The 17,896-nt window shown below is 41.2% G+C and overlaps 1 protein-coding gene across 5 annotated transcripts in view; it reads right to left on the bottom strand.

Moving 5' to 3' along the window:
* The window catches only part of CHCHD3 (coiled-coil-helix-coiled-coil-helix domain containing 3), a 140,576-nt gene that overhangs the window by 82,387 nt on the left and 40,293 nt on the right, over positions 1-17,896 (bottom strand). For all 5 annotated transcript variants that reach the window (XM_027702463.1, XM_027702462.1, XM_027702465.1 and 2 more), the window contains exon 4: positions 13,933-14,077. In XM_027702463.1, the coding sequence (XP_027558264.1) occupies positions 13,933-14,077 (145 nt within the window). The remainder of the gene's footprint in view (positions 1-13,932; positions 14,078-17,896) is intronic.

The following is a 17,896-nucleotide window of genomic DNA, read 5'->3' as shown; positions in this document are numbered from 1 at the left end:
TGGGATATTGGGAAGGAATTGCTGTCTGGGAGGGTGGGGAGGGGCTGGAATGGATTTCCCAGAGAAGCTGTGGTTGCCCCTGGATCCCTGGAAGTGTCCAAGGCCAGGTTGGAGCCACCTTGGCTAGTGGAAGGTGTCCCTGCCCATGGCAGGGGGTGGAATGAGATGATCTTTCAGTTCCCTTCCAACCCAAACCATCCCGTGTTTCACATTTCACGGAATGATTAACACATTTTATATGAGAAATTACAAATGCCTTGAAAGCACGAAGCCGTTTCTTCAGCAGAATTTTAATTATTACTTCTCGTAAAAAACAAGCAAAGCTTTATTTCACAAGCCCCTATTTTCTCTCCTACTGAGCTAAAGTGAATCTTGGCACAGAAGCACAGGTTCCTGGGACTCCTGTATTCCATCTCTGGACCAAAACCCGTGGAAGATAATCTACAGCATCCCAGTTTCTCTCCAGCTGCCAGTTTATGTTAAGCCCAGGTTTATGTCAAACTCAGGCAGAGCTGCAGTTCCTGGGGGTGGCTGTTTGGGAGCTTTGTGATTTAGTGAAATCACCAGAGACTGTTCAGCCCATAATTAACTCACCAAGGCCAGAGCTGTGATTGTCACCCTTTTGAAAGCAAATCATCCCCAGAATTCCCAACAGCATTGACACCATTCCCATCCCGCCAGTGCCATCATCCCTCCCCTCCACATGGCTGTGGCTTCATCACCCAAATCACACTGTCTGCTGTTTTACTGACTGTTTTAGTGACTGTTTTACTGGCTACCCACTGTAAATGTCCATCTCTCCACAGATCCATTTCTTCCCCGTGACACGGGTGTGAAATTGTAGCTGATGTGTTCATTCGCTCCGAGCCAGGCACACAAAAAAATAAAATACAAAAACCATGTGAAGTCAAATAAAACTTGAAAGACTGGCCAATTGTTTCCTTCACATTTTTGAAACCCAGGGCTGCATTAGCTAAATTTCATGATTCCCCTAAGTGCCTTTAAAATTACAAGCAATTTAGCCCCTGATTCACTTCCCTGCAGGCTTTGACTCCGTGCAATTTTTCCCCCCCCTCCTCTCCCCATCTCAATTATATCTTAATATTATGGGGGCTGAAATGCATTAAATAAATCATATTTCACAGCAAAGCAATAACACTTACATGCATTTCAGAAGGAATCGTCCTGCGTTATAAATGTATTTATAATGTCATTACCTTGTTTTCCACATTGACTGAGAATCTCAGGAAGCAGCAACTGCTCCGAGCCACGGATGGGAGCTTTTAGGAAACCTTCTGTTTATTGTTGCTGCTGGTAATTAGCTGGTTTAGTTAATACAATACAACGTTTACAAACAGCAATTTATCCAATATATAAACCCGCTCCTGTAATTAGTGAAAGGCTGTTATTGATTAAGATTTAATATGGCTGGGGCTGTTCCTGCAATGAACGACACAGAGGGAACCAGGGGCTGGGGACAGCTCCCATCTCCTGGCAGAAAACCAGGAATTTTATTATTATCTACAAAGTCTTTCCTGCAATATTTCACCCCCATCTGCAAAAGGTTTTACAGGAGCAGGTAAGAAGAAATAGAAATTTAAGATGTAATTACACAGTTTTGTCACACAGACCAAAACTAGTTGATTATTCCTTTATTGCAAAAGGACTTTAAGGTGATATTTCTATGACTGAGAGCCACTGAACCTGGTCAAAAATATTTTGAGGAAGACACACACACAGAATTTATGCCATCAGTTCAAATTCAACATAATCACTAATAAAAAATAATTATTAATGAATGCAAATTAGAGACAAGTACAAATTGTTCTATCTGTAGTACTAGTGATGGGCACTGAACACACTCAAGTGACATGCTCAGAAGCCCCAAAAACTGTACAAAATGAACATAAATGTTCAAATATTGACCTAATTACCAACAATTCTGAAAACCTGAGTCAAACCCAACTTGTAAAATTGCACATTTTAAAAATGCCACCATCCAAATGTCCATCCAGTCCCCGTGGCTTGAGGTGTTTTTTTTTTCCTTTTTTATCTCCAAGGCAGTTTAATTTTTACACTCCTATTTTTTCAGGGTGTTTATAACTAATCAAAAAAAAATAGCAAGTTTTCACTGGCAAAGCAAAGAGCACAAAAGAGTCTAAAAACCTCCCTGTAAGTTTGAGAACCTAAAAGTTCAGTATGAACTGGAAGAATCATGAATATTCTGGTCTGGGAATACAGACAACCTCATAATATTACACGAGGTGCTTGGACACTTTTGGTAATGATAGAAATAATTAATAGAAAATTAGTATATAAAGTAAAATGAGTAAAACTATTTATATACACCACATTTAACTATTTCTATACACTACATTTATTCCCTGCTCTGGTGGGTGTCATCCCTGCCCACAGCAGGGGGTTGGAACGAGAGGATCTTTGAAGGTCCCTCCCAACCCAAACCATTCTCAAACATATTTTCAATCCACTCCCAGATATTTGTGGAGCTCAGAGCTTCAAGGACTGACTTTTAAATGCATCCTTACAATTTAACCCAGTTCCACACGTGGGGGAATACTGAGGAACGAGGTTTGTGTTACAGACAAAGTCAGGAAAACGATTATGTTCATTAAAATGCTCCTAAAATGTCGAGTTTATCATCTTTGCTACAGAACAGAGCAAGCTGAGTATAAATTATTTATGATGTGTAACAGTTTAATGGAGTATAAAATAGCTTTTTTTTTCTTCTCACTCGTGGTACAAGTCCTGATTTTTTTTTTGTTGTCAGCTCCACACTCGGAGATGTTCCCGACCCATTTACAACCGTGACATGCAACGATGTTTAGAATTGTTCTGTATCAACTCTAACTTACAGGAATTACTTACACAACCTCTTTATTACTCTCTTTAAGTGCTATCACAGCATCCTGCTGAGAACACACTGTTGAATGGTTGAAAATTCCAGTAATTCCAGCTGTTGTCGGTTCCTCCTGAAATTTAGGGAAGTTTTTGTATGACAACAAAACCTGCACTAAAACCACTGCTGGGGGAAGATGCACTAAAATCAACTTTTATTTCCCCCTCTGGCAACAATCACTCAGCCCAGAATCCTGCAGGATGTGCTCCAAACTCAGGGAAGGTGTGAACGAGGGGAAATTTGTGATCCCCTTGGGAAAAAAGGGATTTTAGGATCAAATAGTTAAAACCTTAAATCAAGGAAGGAAGGAGAAAGGGCAGTCAGTGTAAAACCAGCCACTGCCACCAATTCTTGACAAATGGTTAGGAAGAATAAATGTGTTCTGATATAAAATCATGGAATGGTTTGGCTTGGAAAGGACCTTTGGAGACCATCCAATTCCAACCCCGACACCTTTCCACTATCCCAGGTTGCTCCAACCCGGCCTTGGACACTTCCAGGGATCCAGGGGCAGCCACAGCTTCTCTGGGCAACCTGGGCCAGGGCCTCCCCACCCTCATCATATAAAATTTCCTCCTTCTATCCCATCTAAATCCATCCTCTTCCAGTTTAAAACCATTGCTCCCTGTCCTGCCACTACAGGATGTTTCTAATTTATTATCAGCAGATCTTATATGACAGATGTTGGTCTTGATTTCTGTGCTCTAAACTCTCTTTGTCAGGCTGTGAGATTCCAAAATTAAAATATTACATGAGTTGCTGCAGTGAAAAAACAAAGATCCAGGTGACCTGATCTGAGAACTTCTTAGAAGAAGCCCCTTTATGGAGGCAGAAAAAAACCCCCTCATTATCCTCCCTTTCAGCATCCTCTTGCCTTCCTTCAGAGCATTAAAAAAACACAATATAGATCTTCTACAGAAGTATTTCCTCACACCAAAATATTAAGTACATGAAGCCATCGCTGAGAGCCTCGATGTCATGACTTGAATATCTATGTGAATATTTCACTTGCCTCACCACTAGAAACGACTTGTCATTGTTTCATGCAGTGACTGTCTTCCCTCTGAGAACATTTCTGAGCAGCCTTTCTGGCTCTAAAGGCAGGAACCACCCAGCAAAAGGCTGGAGAAGTTTCCTCCTTGGGTTATTCACAGCTTGGAGACACACACGTGGTCACAAAAGAAAGTTGAAAGCCCACTCGTGACCTCCACAATTAATTATTTCCATAGAATCATAGAATCAGCTGGGCTGGAAAGGACCTCCAAGATCATCAAGTTCAACCCTTGCTCAAACCCCGCTGTGGTTCCCAGCCCATGGCACTGATGCCACATCCAGTCTGTCCTTAAACACCTCCAGGGATGGAGAATCCACCACTTCCCTGGGCAGCCCATTCCAATGGCTGAGCACCCTCTCTGGAAAGAATTTCTTTCTAATATCCAACCTAAACCTCCCCTGGCACAACTTGAGACCCCGAGCCCTCTTGTCTTGCTGAGAGTTGCCTGGGAAAAGAGCCCAACCCCCCCCGGCTCCCCCCTCCTGTCAGGGAGTTGCAGAGAGTGAGGAGGTCTCCCCTGAGCCTCCTCCTCTCCAGGCTGAGCCCCCCCAGCTCCCTCAACCTCTTCTCATAGGACTTGTGCTCCAGTCCCTTCCCCAGCCTCGCTGCTCTTCTCTGCCCCTGCTCCAGCACCTCAATATCCTTCCTGAACTGAGGGGCCCAGAGCTGGACACAGCACTCCAGGGGTGGCCTCACCAGCGCTGAGTCCAGGCCAAGAATCACATCCTTGGACCTGTTGGCCACACTGTTCCTGAGCCAGGCCAGGATCCATTGGCCTTCTTGGCCACCTGGGCACACTCGGGCTCATGTTCAGCTTCCTGTCAATCCCAACTCCCAGCTCCCTTCCTGCCTGGCTGCTCTCCAGCCCCTCTGGCCCAGCCTGGAGCTGCAGGGGGTTCTTGTGGCCAAAGAGCAGGACCCGGGCCTTGGCCCTGTTGAACCTCATCCCCTTGGAATCAGCCCAACTCTCCAACCTATCCAGGTCCCTCTGCAGAGCCCTCCTGCCTTCCAGCACATCGACACTCCCCCCACTCCAACTTGCCCCCACGTTCCCATCACACTCTTGGCCAAACCCACCCCCCTGCACCTGAAACTCCCGTTTCAAAGTTGTGGCTTTTTTTGCTCTGCTGGATTCTGGATGCCCCTGGTGGAGGTGATTTTGGGATGCAACCATTAAGGGTGTGCTAATGAGTCGGAATTGTGGCAGCTGCCGCAGGAACGAGGCCCAGCCCCATTAACCATCCATCAGAAACTCCCTTGGACCCTCTCATTTATTTCTCCTGCACGGCCCAAAAGGGGGGGAAAAAAGGGGGGGAACAGCAAGACTTGCTTCCTTCTGAAGCAAAAAACTCACGAAGCACTTACTTATCTTAATGTCACGATCCCCACTGTTTATCTGCAGGATAATTAGGAAAATGAGGAGTAATGAATTTGAGTTCTTTATTTATTTCTTTACCTCGAAACGTGCTTTGAATTCAGCCACCTCTAAAAAAAAAAAGACACTGCAGCATCTCCCTGCACCAACACAGAGGGGTGGGTCTTCCAACATCATTAAGTTACTAAAAGTAATGCAACAGGAAATATTCTCAGCTGCTTCTGCACGAGGCTTCCCAAAAATTTCTGTTGGAAAAATTCTCCCACGAATATGGGACTTCCCACGAAACGGGACCAGAAAGGAAAGTTTTGTAGGCTACATGTTAATGTTTTGGAGCAGAAGGTACCTCCTGAGAAAAAAACCCAGCTTTTCTTCAATTCTCTGCATGGTTTTTATTAATTAAAGTGTAATTTTTTTTATTGGGAGCGACACGTGAGGTTCCCCAAATCCACAACCTCGGGGAAGGAAAGACTAGAACACACAAAAATGTTCAACAAAACCTGTCATCCCCACAATTCCTGGAAGGAGGTTGAAATTCCAGCTACAAACTCCCCTCCTGCACTGAGATGACACACTGCAATTAAAGAGCCCTCAGCCTCCAGAGGGGTTGGACTGTCAAGAGAACAACCTTTATTACTGAAATAAAATGGTGGATTAACACCCCAAATTTATTAACTCTTCCACTTTACACTCTTCCCTGGGAAAAAACAGGAGGCAAACTGGTTTTCCCTCCACAGAACAGATCATACGAGAAATACAGACAGAAACAAAAAAATTCTTAGGATCTATATAAAAAAACCCCACAAACTTCACATGATATTCCATTTTCTTTCCTCATCCTCTCCCTGAAATACCCTGTTTATCTGGATTTGTGTGCACCTGCTTTAGATACCTTGGCACCTGCAGCTACAACACTTGAGCATCTCAATAAATCCCAGATATCCAGTGGGACCCCGATAGGAAAGGACTTAAAAAAACCCTTTAAATTGCATCAGAAACATAAAATGTCATTTATAAAAGTCTTCCCTTCGGCTCTTCTCCAGGTTGGACAAACCAAGTGACCTCAGCCACTCCTGAAAACATCAGTAAAATAAATCTCCTAATTTCCATACCCTCTGTCCCCCAAACAACCTTTTAGTCTTCTAATTTATCCCAAAATAAGGATGGTAAAAGAACACTCTAAAGGAAGGACATAAGAATACACCCCCAGCCAAAACTAACTTAATGTGAGAGCAAAGAAACATTGAATTATCCAAACGTTGACTGAAAGTCAGAAAAAAGAGTTTCAAGCCTCAGCAAATTGTTTTGTGGGAATGGAGGAGCCTTTTTCTGGTGTTTTGTTTCCAGACTTGTGTCAAATGAACGTGGTTTAGTCCCTTGCCTGGATTTGTACCACGTCATGTCCAAGGACAAGGGGTTTTGATTTGGGTTTTTCTTTGTGTCACACAACTGTCAGGATCAAAAGGAGCCTGGATTGGAATGTTTCCTCAAAGCTCCAGGAGAACTTTATTTAAAACACCTTTTTCAGGGTGTCCTGAGGGCAGAAATAAAACTCCTCCCTGGAAGAGGGGAAGGTGGCTGTAAAAAGGATTATTATCCCGACTTTTTTTGCCCGTGCCTGACAAGGAATGATGATATTCATTTGGGAAGACAGCCTGGCAATTTTTGTTCCCATTCAATAAAAAAGGGAGTAGCACGAGCAAATTGGTTAATGAATGGGGGAGGAGGGAGCAGAGGATTATGCAGTGGAATCTATAAAAATGAACTCAATTTGAATTCCACCCAAAGAACAAATTGATGGAGCAGCAGGCTTTGTAAAGCACTAGATCTTCATCTCAGGGCTGAGCTAACACGGTGATTAATTCTGCTGCTGTCAAATATCTCGAGGTTTGCTGTGTAAGAATTAAAAAATAACACACTTTAAATGCTGCCTGACTATCACAACACGTCCCTCTCACCGTTCAGAAAGGGATCTTCAAGGGAAGAAATGCTCATTTCATGTACCTTGCTTGCCTTCAAAATTTCCTCCCTCCCGTGTTTTTTCCTGCCTGTCAAACTTTTGACAGAGAAGGGGGGGAAAAAAAAAGGCAATTAATTGTTACATACAAAAATGATAAAAAAAAAAAATCCATCTGTAACATGTTGCCAGGTGGAAAAGTGAAGGGAGGAGAAAATCATTTCTGTCGTGGCACTGAAACAAATATTTTAAATGTCAGAATGGACACTGTTGAAGAGAGAGACAAGGAAATAAAGGGTAACTTCTCCTGGTTCACAGGCACTCCCAGAGAGGAAATAAAACATTTGCTTCACCTACAGCACCTAAAGTACCATCACCCAAAGGCTATTTGAGATTATTTTTACTGTTTAACTATATCAAGATATGGGGAAAATAAGCATTTATTAATAAAGCCATTTTAGACAGGAATTCTTTGTCATTTCTCCGAGGTAAATATATTTGTCCAGGTGAGAAAATCACTCGTGATTCCCAAAGAGCTGGAAAAAAATGTTCTCAATCTCTGTTTGAACAGCAACAGTTTCTTGATCATACAGGAGGTTTCACATCTATTTAAATAGACAGGAAAGACAGATTTCTATCCCAAACACCTGGAATTTCCACTCTAAACCCAAAAAAGAGGGAGGGAGAGTCAGTGAGAGTTGGGTATTTGCCAAGTGGGAATGGATTTTATCCCACTTCCTTCTCCAAAAAGCAACCAAACCTCTCTCCCCAAGAACCAAACACACAACAAAAACACCAATCACATCTCCAATATTCCAAAACAATTCCTTCCTCCTGAATTCTACAACAGGAATGGCCAAAAGCAGGTGCTTTTTGCCCATTTAAAAGATGTAAAAATATATTTGCTGCAAGAAATCTGCTTTTTTAAGCCACAAGAACAGCAGCACGTGGCGAAAATAATGATGGACACAGACCTAATACTCACAAAATCTCGAATTTTGAAGAGGTTTCACAAAAAATTTTACCTCCTGAATTATGAAATTGAATAATGAGAAAGAAAATAACTGTCAGCAGATTTAATTCTGTACCATGTGGTTCCCAAACCTGAAATCTCACCTTCAAATAGGATTTTTCCTCCCCTAAATTGTGAATTCCGGGCTCTGCTCAATCTGCACTTCCCCAACACGACACACAAACCATAGCCAGGATATTCTGGATTATTCAAAGCAAGGTGAGCACTGGAGTTGTGGATTTTCCAAGTGGGAATCACTTGTGGATTTTATCCCACTTCCTTCTCCAAAAAGCAACCAAACCTCTCTCCCCAAGAACCAAACACACAACAAAAACACCGATCACATCTCCAATATTCCAAAACAATTCCTTCCTCCTGAATTCCACAACAGGAATGGCCAAAAGCAGGTACTTTTTGCCCATTTAAAAGATGCAAAAAGATTATTTGCTGCAAGAAAACTGCTTTTTTAAGCCACAAGAACAGCAGCACGTGGCTAAAATAATGATGGACACAGACCTAAAACTCCCAAAATCTCAAATTTTAAAGAGGTTTCATAAAAAATTCCTACTTTCTAAGTCATAAAACTGAACAAAAAGAGACAAAACAACTGTCAGTGATTTAATTCTGTACCATGGGGTTCCCAAACCTGAAATCTCACCTTCAAATAGGATTTTTCCTCCCCTAAATTGTGAATTCCGGGCTCTGCTCACTCTGGACTTCCCCAGCAGGCCCTCCCTGCAGGAAACAATCTTGTCTTGCCTCAGGCTATGGAGAGTTTACTTCAAATTATTTCAGAATCATCTCAAAAGATTCATTTTTTCTATTAAAATGATGAATGAGCTAAATGAGGTATGTAATAAATACTGCAGGTTTGTAAACAGACTCCTCTCCTCAGAATTAAAGCCTGAACTCATTTAGTGATTCTTCCCCCTGGTGTTTTCCAGGGAAATCATCCTTAAAATACAGTTGGGAAGGAGCAGGAAGGGTCAGGGTATAATCTGGTTATGGAAAATAGGTGGGTTTTACACCTCCAACAGGATTTTTGCTAGGAAAAAACAGCCAATAATCAGATTACCACAGTGCCCTAAAGTGCAAAAGAACTGTGTTTTAATATAAGGATAATTCTACTAAATCAATTTTTTTTTTTTGGAACAAGGAATTGATTCATAGAAATCCTGGTGTGGAAAATAATTGGCAGAACCCAAAGATACCTGAGCAGCACCAGATTTGCCTCTCTAAAAGGTGCTGGAAGACGTGGGGAAATAAATATAATTGCATTAGTACAGACACGGGTTTCTAATGCTTGCAATAATCCAATTGGAATGTTCTGGGTACAGGACAATATTTCTGGGCCTCTTCAAAGGGAAATGAGATTTTAATGTCATTGGCAGCTCAATAAAACCATTTTCTGACATGCAGGGTCCTGATGACAACTCATTTCAGCCCAGAGAGTGAAGCAAATACGGTCACAGTAAAGTCCAGAGCTGGAAATACAACAGGTCCTCTGCACTTTGGGGAACTATTGATTTTTTTACTCCATATTCTCCCCCTGACTCTCATAATGACTCCAGTGATGGGACATCAATTAACTCTTTATGGCAAAGCCACCACATTTAAAGCCACTCCACCAGACCCAGCTCAACCAGTCACAAGTTTTAGATTTGGTACTAATTTTTTATTGGTACAAATTATTTATTATTGGAGATTTATTGTTTTTCCCCTCAGCAAAAATCTCCACTGCTAAATATGTTAAAGAGCAGGACTCCAGTCTGTGTGAATAAAATAACACAAGTAACTTTGGGAGTGGTCATAAGGTCCAGAACCAAAATTCTTTATGGCTGCACTGAAATAAAAGGCTTGACTTATTATAAAATCCTCTTTCAAGAGGGATGGGCAGAAAAAATATCATTCCATGCTAAGGCATGGGGGGGAAAAATCAGTATTTTTGAGCAGTTGCAGTGGTACAGGCAGTTCTTGAAGCACTTTGTCCTTTAGTGAAACCACTCAGAAATACTTTGCAAATGTCACATCTCCAAAGTCAGTAAATCTAAAGGTACAAACCCACCCTCTCTGTGGCAAGACCAGTTCAAGAAGTTCTTGTTTTCCCCCCCAACTTGCCCCCCACGCTCAGTCTGCAACTCCCCCAAGTGAGCTGGTTTTGTAGCCAAGTTCTAAAGCAGCTTGTGGGCATTTGGAAAAGGCTCCGGGATGGATTTCTCATGGATTTGCCTCAGTTCACATCTCACACAAAAGAAAAGGGGCTGAACTAAAGAGAAGAAGTAGTAAAGAAATTGTTGCTCAGCAAAGCAGCCCTTGAACCTCACCCCAGTGTCCATCCGGACCTGGAAAACCAGCCAACCTTGCAGACAGGAGGGAAAAGCCAAGGGAAGAGGGATAATGAGCTTGGAATTGGGTTGGGCTTGGAAGGGACTTCGGGCAGGGACACCTTCCATCAGCCCAGGTTGTTCCAAATCTCATCCAACCCGGCCTTGGACACTTCCAGGGATCCAGGAGCAGCCACAGCTTCTCTGGGAAACCTGTGCCAGGGCCTCCCCACTGTCCCAGCCAGGAATTCCTTTCCAGTATCCCACCTAACCCTGCCCCACCCTCACTCTTCTCAGGACAGCTCATTTCACGATCAAATATCCCACTGCACTGGAAGGAGCAGGATCCCACAGCCAGACAACAGAGAGAAGCCAGAGGAATCATAGAATCACAAAGTTATAGAATCATAGAATCAGTTGGGTTGGAAGGGACCCCCGAGATCATCAAGTCCAACCCTTGATCCAACCCTGCTGTGGTTCCCAGCCCATGGCACTGATGCCACATCCAGTCTGTCCTTAAACACCTCCAGGGATGGACAATTCACCACTTCCCTGGGCAGCCCATTCCAATGGCTGAGCACCCTCTCTGCAAAGAAATTCTTTCTAATATCCAACCTAAACCTCCCCTGGCAGAGCTTGAGACCGAGCCCTCTCGCCTTGCTGATCGCTGCCTGGGAGAAGAGACCAACCCCCCCGCCGGCTCCCCCTCCTGTCAGGGAGTTGCAGAGTGAGGAGGTCTCCCCTGAGCCTCCTCCTCTCCAGGCTGAACAGCCCCAGCTCCCTCAACCTCTCCTCATAGGACTTGTGCTTGAGTCCCTTCACCAGCCTCGTTGCTCTCCTCTGGACCTGCTCCAGGACCTCAATATCCTTTCTGAACTGAGGGGCCCAGAACTGGACACAGCACTCCAGGGGTGGCCTCACCAGCGCCCAGCCCAGGGGAAGAATCACTTCCTTGGACCTTTTGGCCACACTCTTCCTGAGCCAGGCCAGGATCCATTGGCCCTCTTGCCCCCCTGGGCACACTCTGGCTCATGTTCAGCTTCCTGTCAATCCCAACTCCCAGCTCCCTTCCTGCCTGGCTGCTCTCCAGCCACTCTGTCCCCAGCCTGGAGCTGCAGGGGCTTCTTGTGGCCAAAGGGCAGGACCCGGCCCTTGGCCTTGTTGAACCTCGTCCCGATGGAATCAGCCCAACTCTCCAACCTGTCCAGGCCCCTCTCCGGTCTCACCGGCATCACTTTTTAGGGACTCAGCCCCAATGCTGTGGGACAAGGAATGTTCAGTCATGTCCAAAATACCCGAAGACAACGTCATGGGAAGGCTTTTCCAAAGGAATCCAAGCATCACCTTGATTTCTGCTGAACTGAGCACCACCAGTTGATTAAATCCCTGCCCTGACTCCACAGGGGATTTGGAAGCTTTGGCTCGTGGTCTGCAAATTCTGCTCGAAATCATCAAATTCCTACCTTGGCTGGTACAAACATCAGAATTACTGGTTTGCAAACCTTCAGATCTCCCCAAAATATGCTTTTGAGGGAGCTGGCATCCCAGCAGCCCTGAGGGCACCTGCTGTGCCAGCTTACACAGCACCGAAGTAATTCAGGTACAAATAGACCATTTAATCCATTTTTTTCATTTGTATGAAGAGCTAATTCTAACTTTTGGGACGTTAACACTCTTAAATTACTTCTTTCTGCAATTACAAGCAGCCACTGGAGTTAAAATTGTTTAAGAATGGGAAATATGACTCCAACCTAACAATTTTATGTCTACTTATTAAAGCTGAATTAGCACCCTTTGTAAAGGAAAACTGAAATTCTTCCTTTCTAAACATAATATCCTTTGCACTATTTAAACAATTCAGCAGTAGTAAAGGAATTTATTTTGCTACTGACATTTCAGGAACACTCTTTTTTTTATTTTCCTCCAGAAAGAGTCTGACAAATCAAATGTGGGCCACATAAAACACAAACCTGCTGCAGCACTCGACTAGAACACAGAATTACTCCCTGTACCTGACAAAGGGCACAAAGAGACACATTCTCATGTTACAGATTATTAAATTCAGCTTGGATACACGAAACAAATACACAGGGAGCATAAGAAATGAAGCCAAAGGAATAAAAACTGACCAAGTACAGGAAAAAAAAGGAGGTGACTTGTAGCAGGATTTGCAACCAAATGAGAATTACTCAGTATTTTCATATTTAGACCCATTGTAAAGGAAAAAAAAACAGACAAAACCTTCTTGTTGTTTTGTTACCTTCTTCAAAGAATGAACAAGTACAGTGGAAATGCCAAATGTGCAGCATTAATAACCAAAAAAAGCTACAAACCTCTCAGTAATTATGCAAATAATTATAAATCTTCAGCTCCTCAGTAGCTCGAGGCCACAAACCCCTTCTCTCTCCCCCATAATATTAAGAATATAAAGGTTTAAGGCATCAAACTAAGGCTGTACCTTGGTTATAATTCCTCTCCAATTTCCTTTGTTCCCTTATTTTAAAACATTTGTTTACAGCACTGAAATTATTCTTCCTCAAAAATGTTACCACAGAGGTGAAAGAGCATCGAGAAAGGGCTGGAAAAGATATTACCAGTGAGGGGAAATTGGTTGGGATTTCAAGTGGGATTTGGAAAAATAACAACAGATTTGGTTCTTTCTTGGAAAACAAGAACAGATTTGTACTTACACACCATAGATGACTGATTACTAAATCACCAACCAATAAACCTGAAAACACTTGGATTTTATTCCAGATTCAGAGGGCCAAACTTTAATACAGTTGCTGACATCAGTAATCCTTTTTATTTTCATAGGAATGTTCACATAATATTTTCAATTTTTCCTTGGAAATACCAATTGGTTTCCTATTTATGCCCAGGCATCTATAGATTTTGAAGGCATATTCCCTCAGAGAATAATGATTATTGTTCCAAGAGCCAACAGAGACTCCACGCTGCAAGTAACTGCTGCGTGTGAGAAGTTATAAATCTGTCAGACATTTGAAATGGATAATGTCAGTTTACCCAGGAAAACAGCCAACCATATGTTACAACTTCCTCGTCAGGACGTTTTTTATCCATCAGCTCTAATGAAATATGAGCCTTTGATACACCATTTCCCTCTGATCTGGTTTGAAACAATCGGCGAGAGCTCTTAAAACGGAGATATTCGACTCGAATAAAGCGACATAATAAAGAAAAAAGAAGTAACGAGGCGATATTTCACCTTCTACCCCTTCCACCTCTTTCCTTGAGATATCTGAGGGTTCTGGAGGAGTTTGGGCACTTACAAAGCGCTGGGCCTTCTGCCGCTCCTCCTCGGTGGCCGCCCGCTCGCGGAGGATGGCTCGGGTCAGGTGCTCGTTTGAGGAGATCCTCTCTCGCTCCAGGAGCTTCCCAAACTCATCCCGAACGAACATCTGCTCTTGTTTCAATCTGCAGAAGGTGGAGGCAAATGAAAAGTGTATTTTCCAAGTCCAGATTAAAAGGATTTTAAATTTATTCCCGTAGCGGAGTAAATTATTATCGGTTTCTTAAAGCGCCTAAATAAAAATATCCACTAGAAATTCCAGAAGTTTATCTCAGATTTAACTGTCCAAATCCAAAAGTTCCAAGTCTTAATATCACTATTTATTAAATCTAATTCAAGAGCCCTATGAAAATACATTTTTAAGTAACAAGAACACACTGTAATGGTTTGAGAGCCCACACACCCAGAGCTCTGTTGGTTGATTGGGCTTTTCCTGGTTTTAAGGCACCATTTTTTTCCAGGAAAATCCTTCTCCCACCCAGTTCCCAGCTAAAAGCTTTTCTGCACTGGGATAGTGCTTTTTTACCTCTAAACACACCAGAAACCCAACTACTGCACCTCTTTCCCGAGCTGCAAAAAACATCCAACCACCACAATCAACCTTTCCCAGAGATCTTGAGAGGATGGGATGAAAACACTCATGGAACCTGCAGCTCCAGGCCCAGAAAATCCTCAATATTCACGTGACAAATTATAAACACATTTGAAATCTTCACCGTGGTGCCAGAGCCAAACATCCAACCACCACAATCCACCTTTCCCAGAGATCTGAGAGGATGGGATGAAAACACTTATGGAACCTGCAGCTCCAGGCCCAGAAAATCCTCAATATTCACGTGACAAATTATAAATACATTTGAAATCTTCACCGTGGTGCAGGAGCCAAGCAGACACAATACCTGATTTTCATGAAAATACACAGAAATAAATTGCTCAGTGAGTCAAATTTATCTGTTGCTTGCGTGTGGCGGTGACACCGAGCACAGAGGGAAGTCTGCAGTAATGGAGGTATGAAATTCCAGGTTTTAAATAGATTATTTTTTTAAAAAGAAAGACTGATGGAGAGGAAGCTTAAGTATTCTCAGTGCATTTATGTGTTGTCAGGGGAGCTGTGGAGAAGAAATCCTAATGAGTGGGGTCACTTTGTAAAAGGAACCAGCATTAGAGTACATTACGTTCCTCCCCGGGGAACGGATTTAAGTGAGGTGGGGAAGCAAAAAAAAGACAATTACAAGATGTATTAGTTCTGTGCTCAGCTCCAACCCCCCTTGAAAACGCTGCACAACCAACTGGGAATCTTTATAAAAAAGTTTATTAAGCTGCATCTTCAATTACACCAGCAAAAAAAAGTCAAGATTATGCAGCCGCGGACCCAATTCCATTAAGTGATTTCCCAAGGTCCCCCAAATTATTCCGGTGGGATTGATCCAACAAATCCTTCACCAATCAATGGCACAGTCAAAACATGCTGGTTGTCTTTTGGATTGGAGACATCATGTTTTGTCTGAAAAGGGAAAAAAGTGTCAAAATAGAAGCCTGAGCAGCTTTTCCTGGTGAGAGGCAGAGAAGGCACGGAGTGTTTCCTGAGGCTCCTTCCTTATCCTTTCTGGATTTGACTTCCTGTAAGTGGTTTTCCCCCTAAAAATGTCTTTTCCTTCTGCAGGCTGGATCTGGGGGTAATTAAAGGATATGAAATGTATTTTATATGTAAAATATATGAAAAATCCAGTCAGAGCTTTCCACGTTGCAAACTCTAAAATTAAAAAAAAAAAAAGAAACAACTCCCCAAAAAAATCTAAAAATGAAACAAAAAAACCAAAACAAACAAACAAACCCAAAAAACCCCCACAAAACCCAAAAAAAAACCATACAAAAAAATCCCACATACAAAAAACCAAAAAACCCCAAACAAAAAAAAAACACAAAAAACCCCGAAACAAAACAAAATAAAACAAAAAAAACCCAAAAAACCCCAAAAAACTCCCAAAGAAAAACAAAAAAAAAAAACAAAAAAACCCCATATACAAAAAAAACCCACATATAAAAAAACCCAAAACCCCCAAACAAACAAACAAAAAAACCCAAACACAAAAAACCTCAAAACAAAACAAAATAAAACAAAAAATAAAAATTAAAAAAAACCCAAACAAAAAATACAAAAAAAACACATAGAAAAAAACACAAAAAACCACAAACAAACAAAAAAACCCCCAAACACAAAAAACCCCAAAACAAAGCAAAATAAAACAAAACAAAAAACATTAAAAAGCAAACAAAAAAACACATACAAAAAAAAACACACACAAAAAAAACCCAAAAAAAACAACCAAACAAAAAAAAACCCAAACACAGAAAAACCCAAAACAAAACAAAATAAAACAAAAACCCAAACCCCCAAAAAACCCAACCAACCAAAAAAACCCACTTAGAATTAGATCTTTACATCTAATTCTTCTTTACACCCGATTAGATGTTTACATCTAATTCCTGGCAAATTATTCCCATATCCTCAAGTTTCCTCCTCCTCCTCCTCTTTGCCCCTGGGATTGTGAACCTTGGTGACACTTCAACTTCTCCTGCAAAAAGGAGAAAGTCGGTTTTCCTAACCCTTAAAAATAACAAAAATTGGTCATTTCCAAACCAATCCACCAAGAAAACTGTGCCAGGGCCTCCCCACCCTCACGGGGAAGAGTTTCTTCCTAATATCTAAGGAGGAAATCAGATTAGAAGGTTCAAATGTATTATTTTATATATGCATATATAATATATAACTATACATAATACATACTTGTATATTTTATATATGCATATAAAATATGTAACTATACATAATCCATAGTTATATTTATATATATTATTTTTCCTAGCAGGAAGTTATTTTTAAAATGTGCAGGTGCAATAATCTCTGTACGTGAGATTTTTTTAAAATCTGGATTTAAAATCTGGGAATTTTTTTTAAATTCAGATTCTTTAAATCTGCATCAAGAACACTCAGGTCACCTCAGTTAAAGAAAACTTTACAACACACATTTTACGGTTTGTTTGGGTTTTTTTCCCCTTTCCCTTCCTTTACGTGGCATAAAGAAAATTACGCTATTTCACTGTCAAATTTTATATAATTTAGGGCCAAAAAAGGGATTTTATGTCTTTGGAAAACACCCAAGACTGCCTTGCATCTTAAAGCAAAAATTTCAAGTCTTTTTTTATCAATTCATTCTTATTTGTGTGACCAGGATTGTACCTACACGACACAATAATAAGTAGTTAAATTCCTGAAGTATCCACTGAACTTTCATTTAGGGCAGCTTTTATTCACACAAAAAAAACCCCCTGAACACCCACCTCAAGTGATTTAAATTCAGCAGAGTTTTAAGATAAAAATAAGCAGGATTTTGAAGTAATTTTCATTTATTTGAGTTACATAATTGGTGGCTTGTTGGTGCTTAATGGAACAAACAGAGGCAGATCCTCTGATCACAAATATTCAACTGCAGCAACCTACAGCAGGTGCTTCCTGGACATTATAAATTCATTTTCCTGGCATCCAGCATGTGCTGCTGTTGAAGAAAAGGCAAACATCAGCTAAATCTATGGTAACAAATTGTAAAAAAAATAAATAAATAAAATAAAATAAAATAAAGTAAAATAAAAGTAAAATAAAATGAAATAAAAATAAAATAAAATAAAAGTAAAAGTAAAATAAAATAAAATAAAGTAAAATGAAATAAAATGAAATAAAATAAAATAAAAGTAAAAGTAAAATAAAATGAAATAAAAGTAAAAGTAAAATAAAATAAAAGTAAAATGAAATAAAATGAAATAAAATAAAGTAAAATAAAGTAAAATAAAATAAAATAAAATAAAATAAAATAAAGTAAATGGATGCACATCTGCAAATTGTAGGGAGATAAACACCACAACTTGTCAGCACCACTGCTCCAAGA

The sequence above is a fragment of the Neopelma chrysocephalum genome, unplaced genomic scaffold, assembly GCF_003984885.1.
Source record: "Neopelma chrysocephalum unplaced genomic scaffold, ASM398488v2 Primary Assembly neopelma1_187, whole genome shotgun sequence".
Taxonomy (NCBI): domain Eukaryota; kingdom Metazoa; phylum Chordata; class Aves; order Passeriformes; family Pipridae; genus Neopelma; species Neopelma chrysocephalum.
Note: the sequence above shows the minus strand (reverse complement) of the source record. Positions and strands in the feature narration are given on the sequence as shown.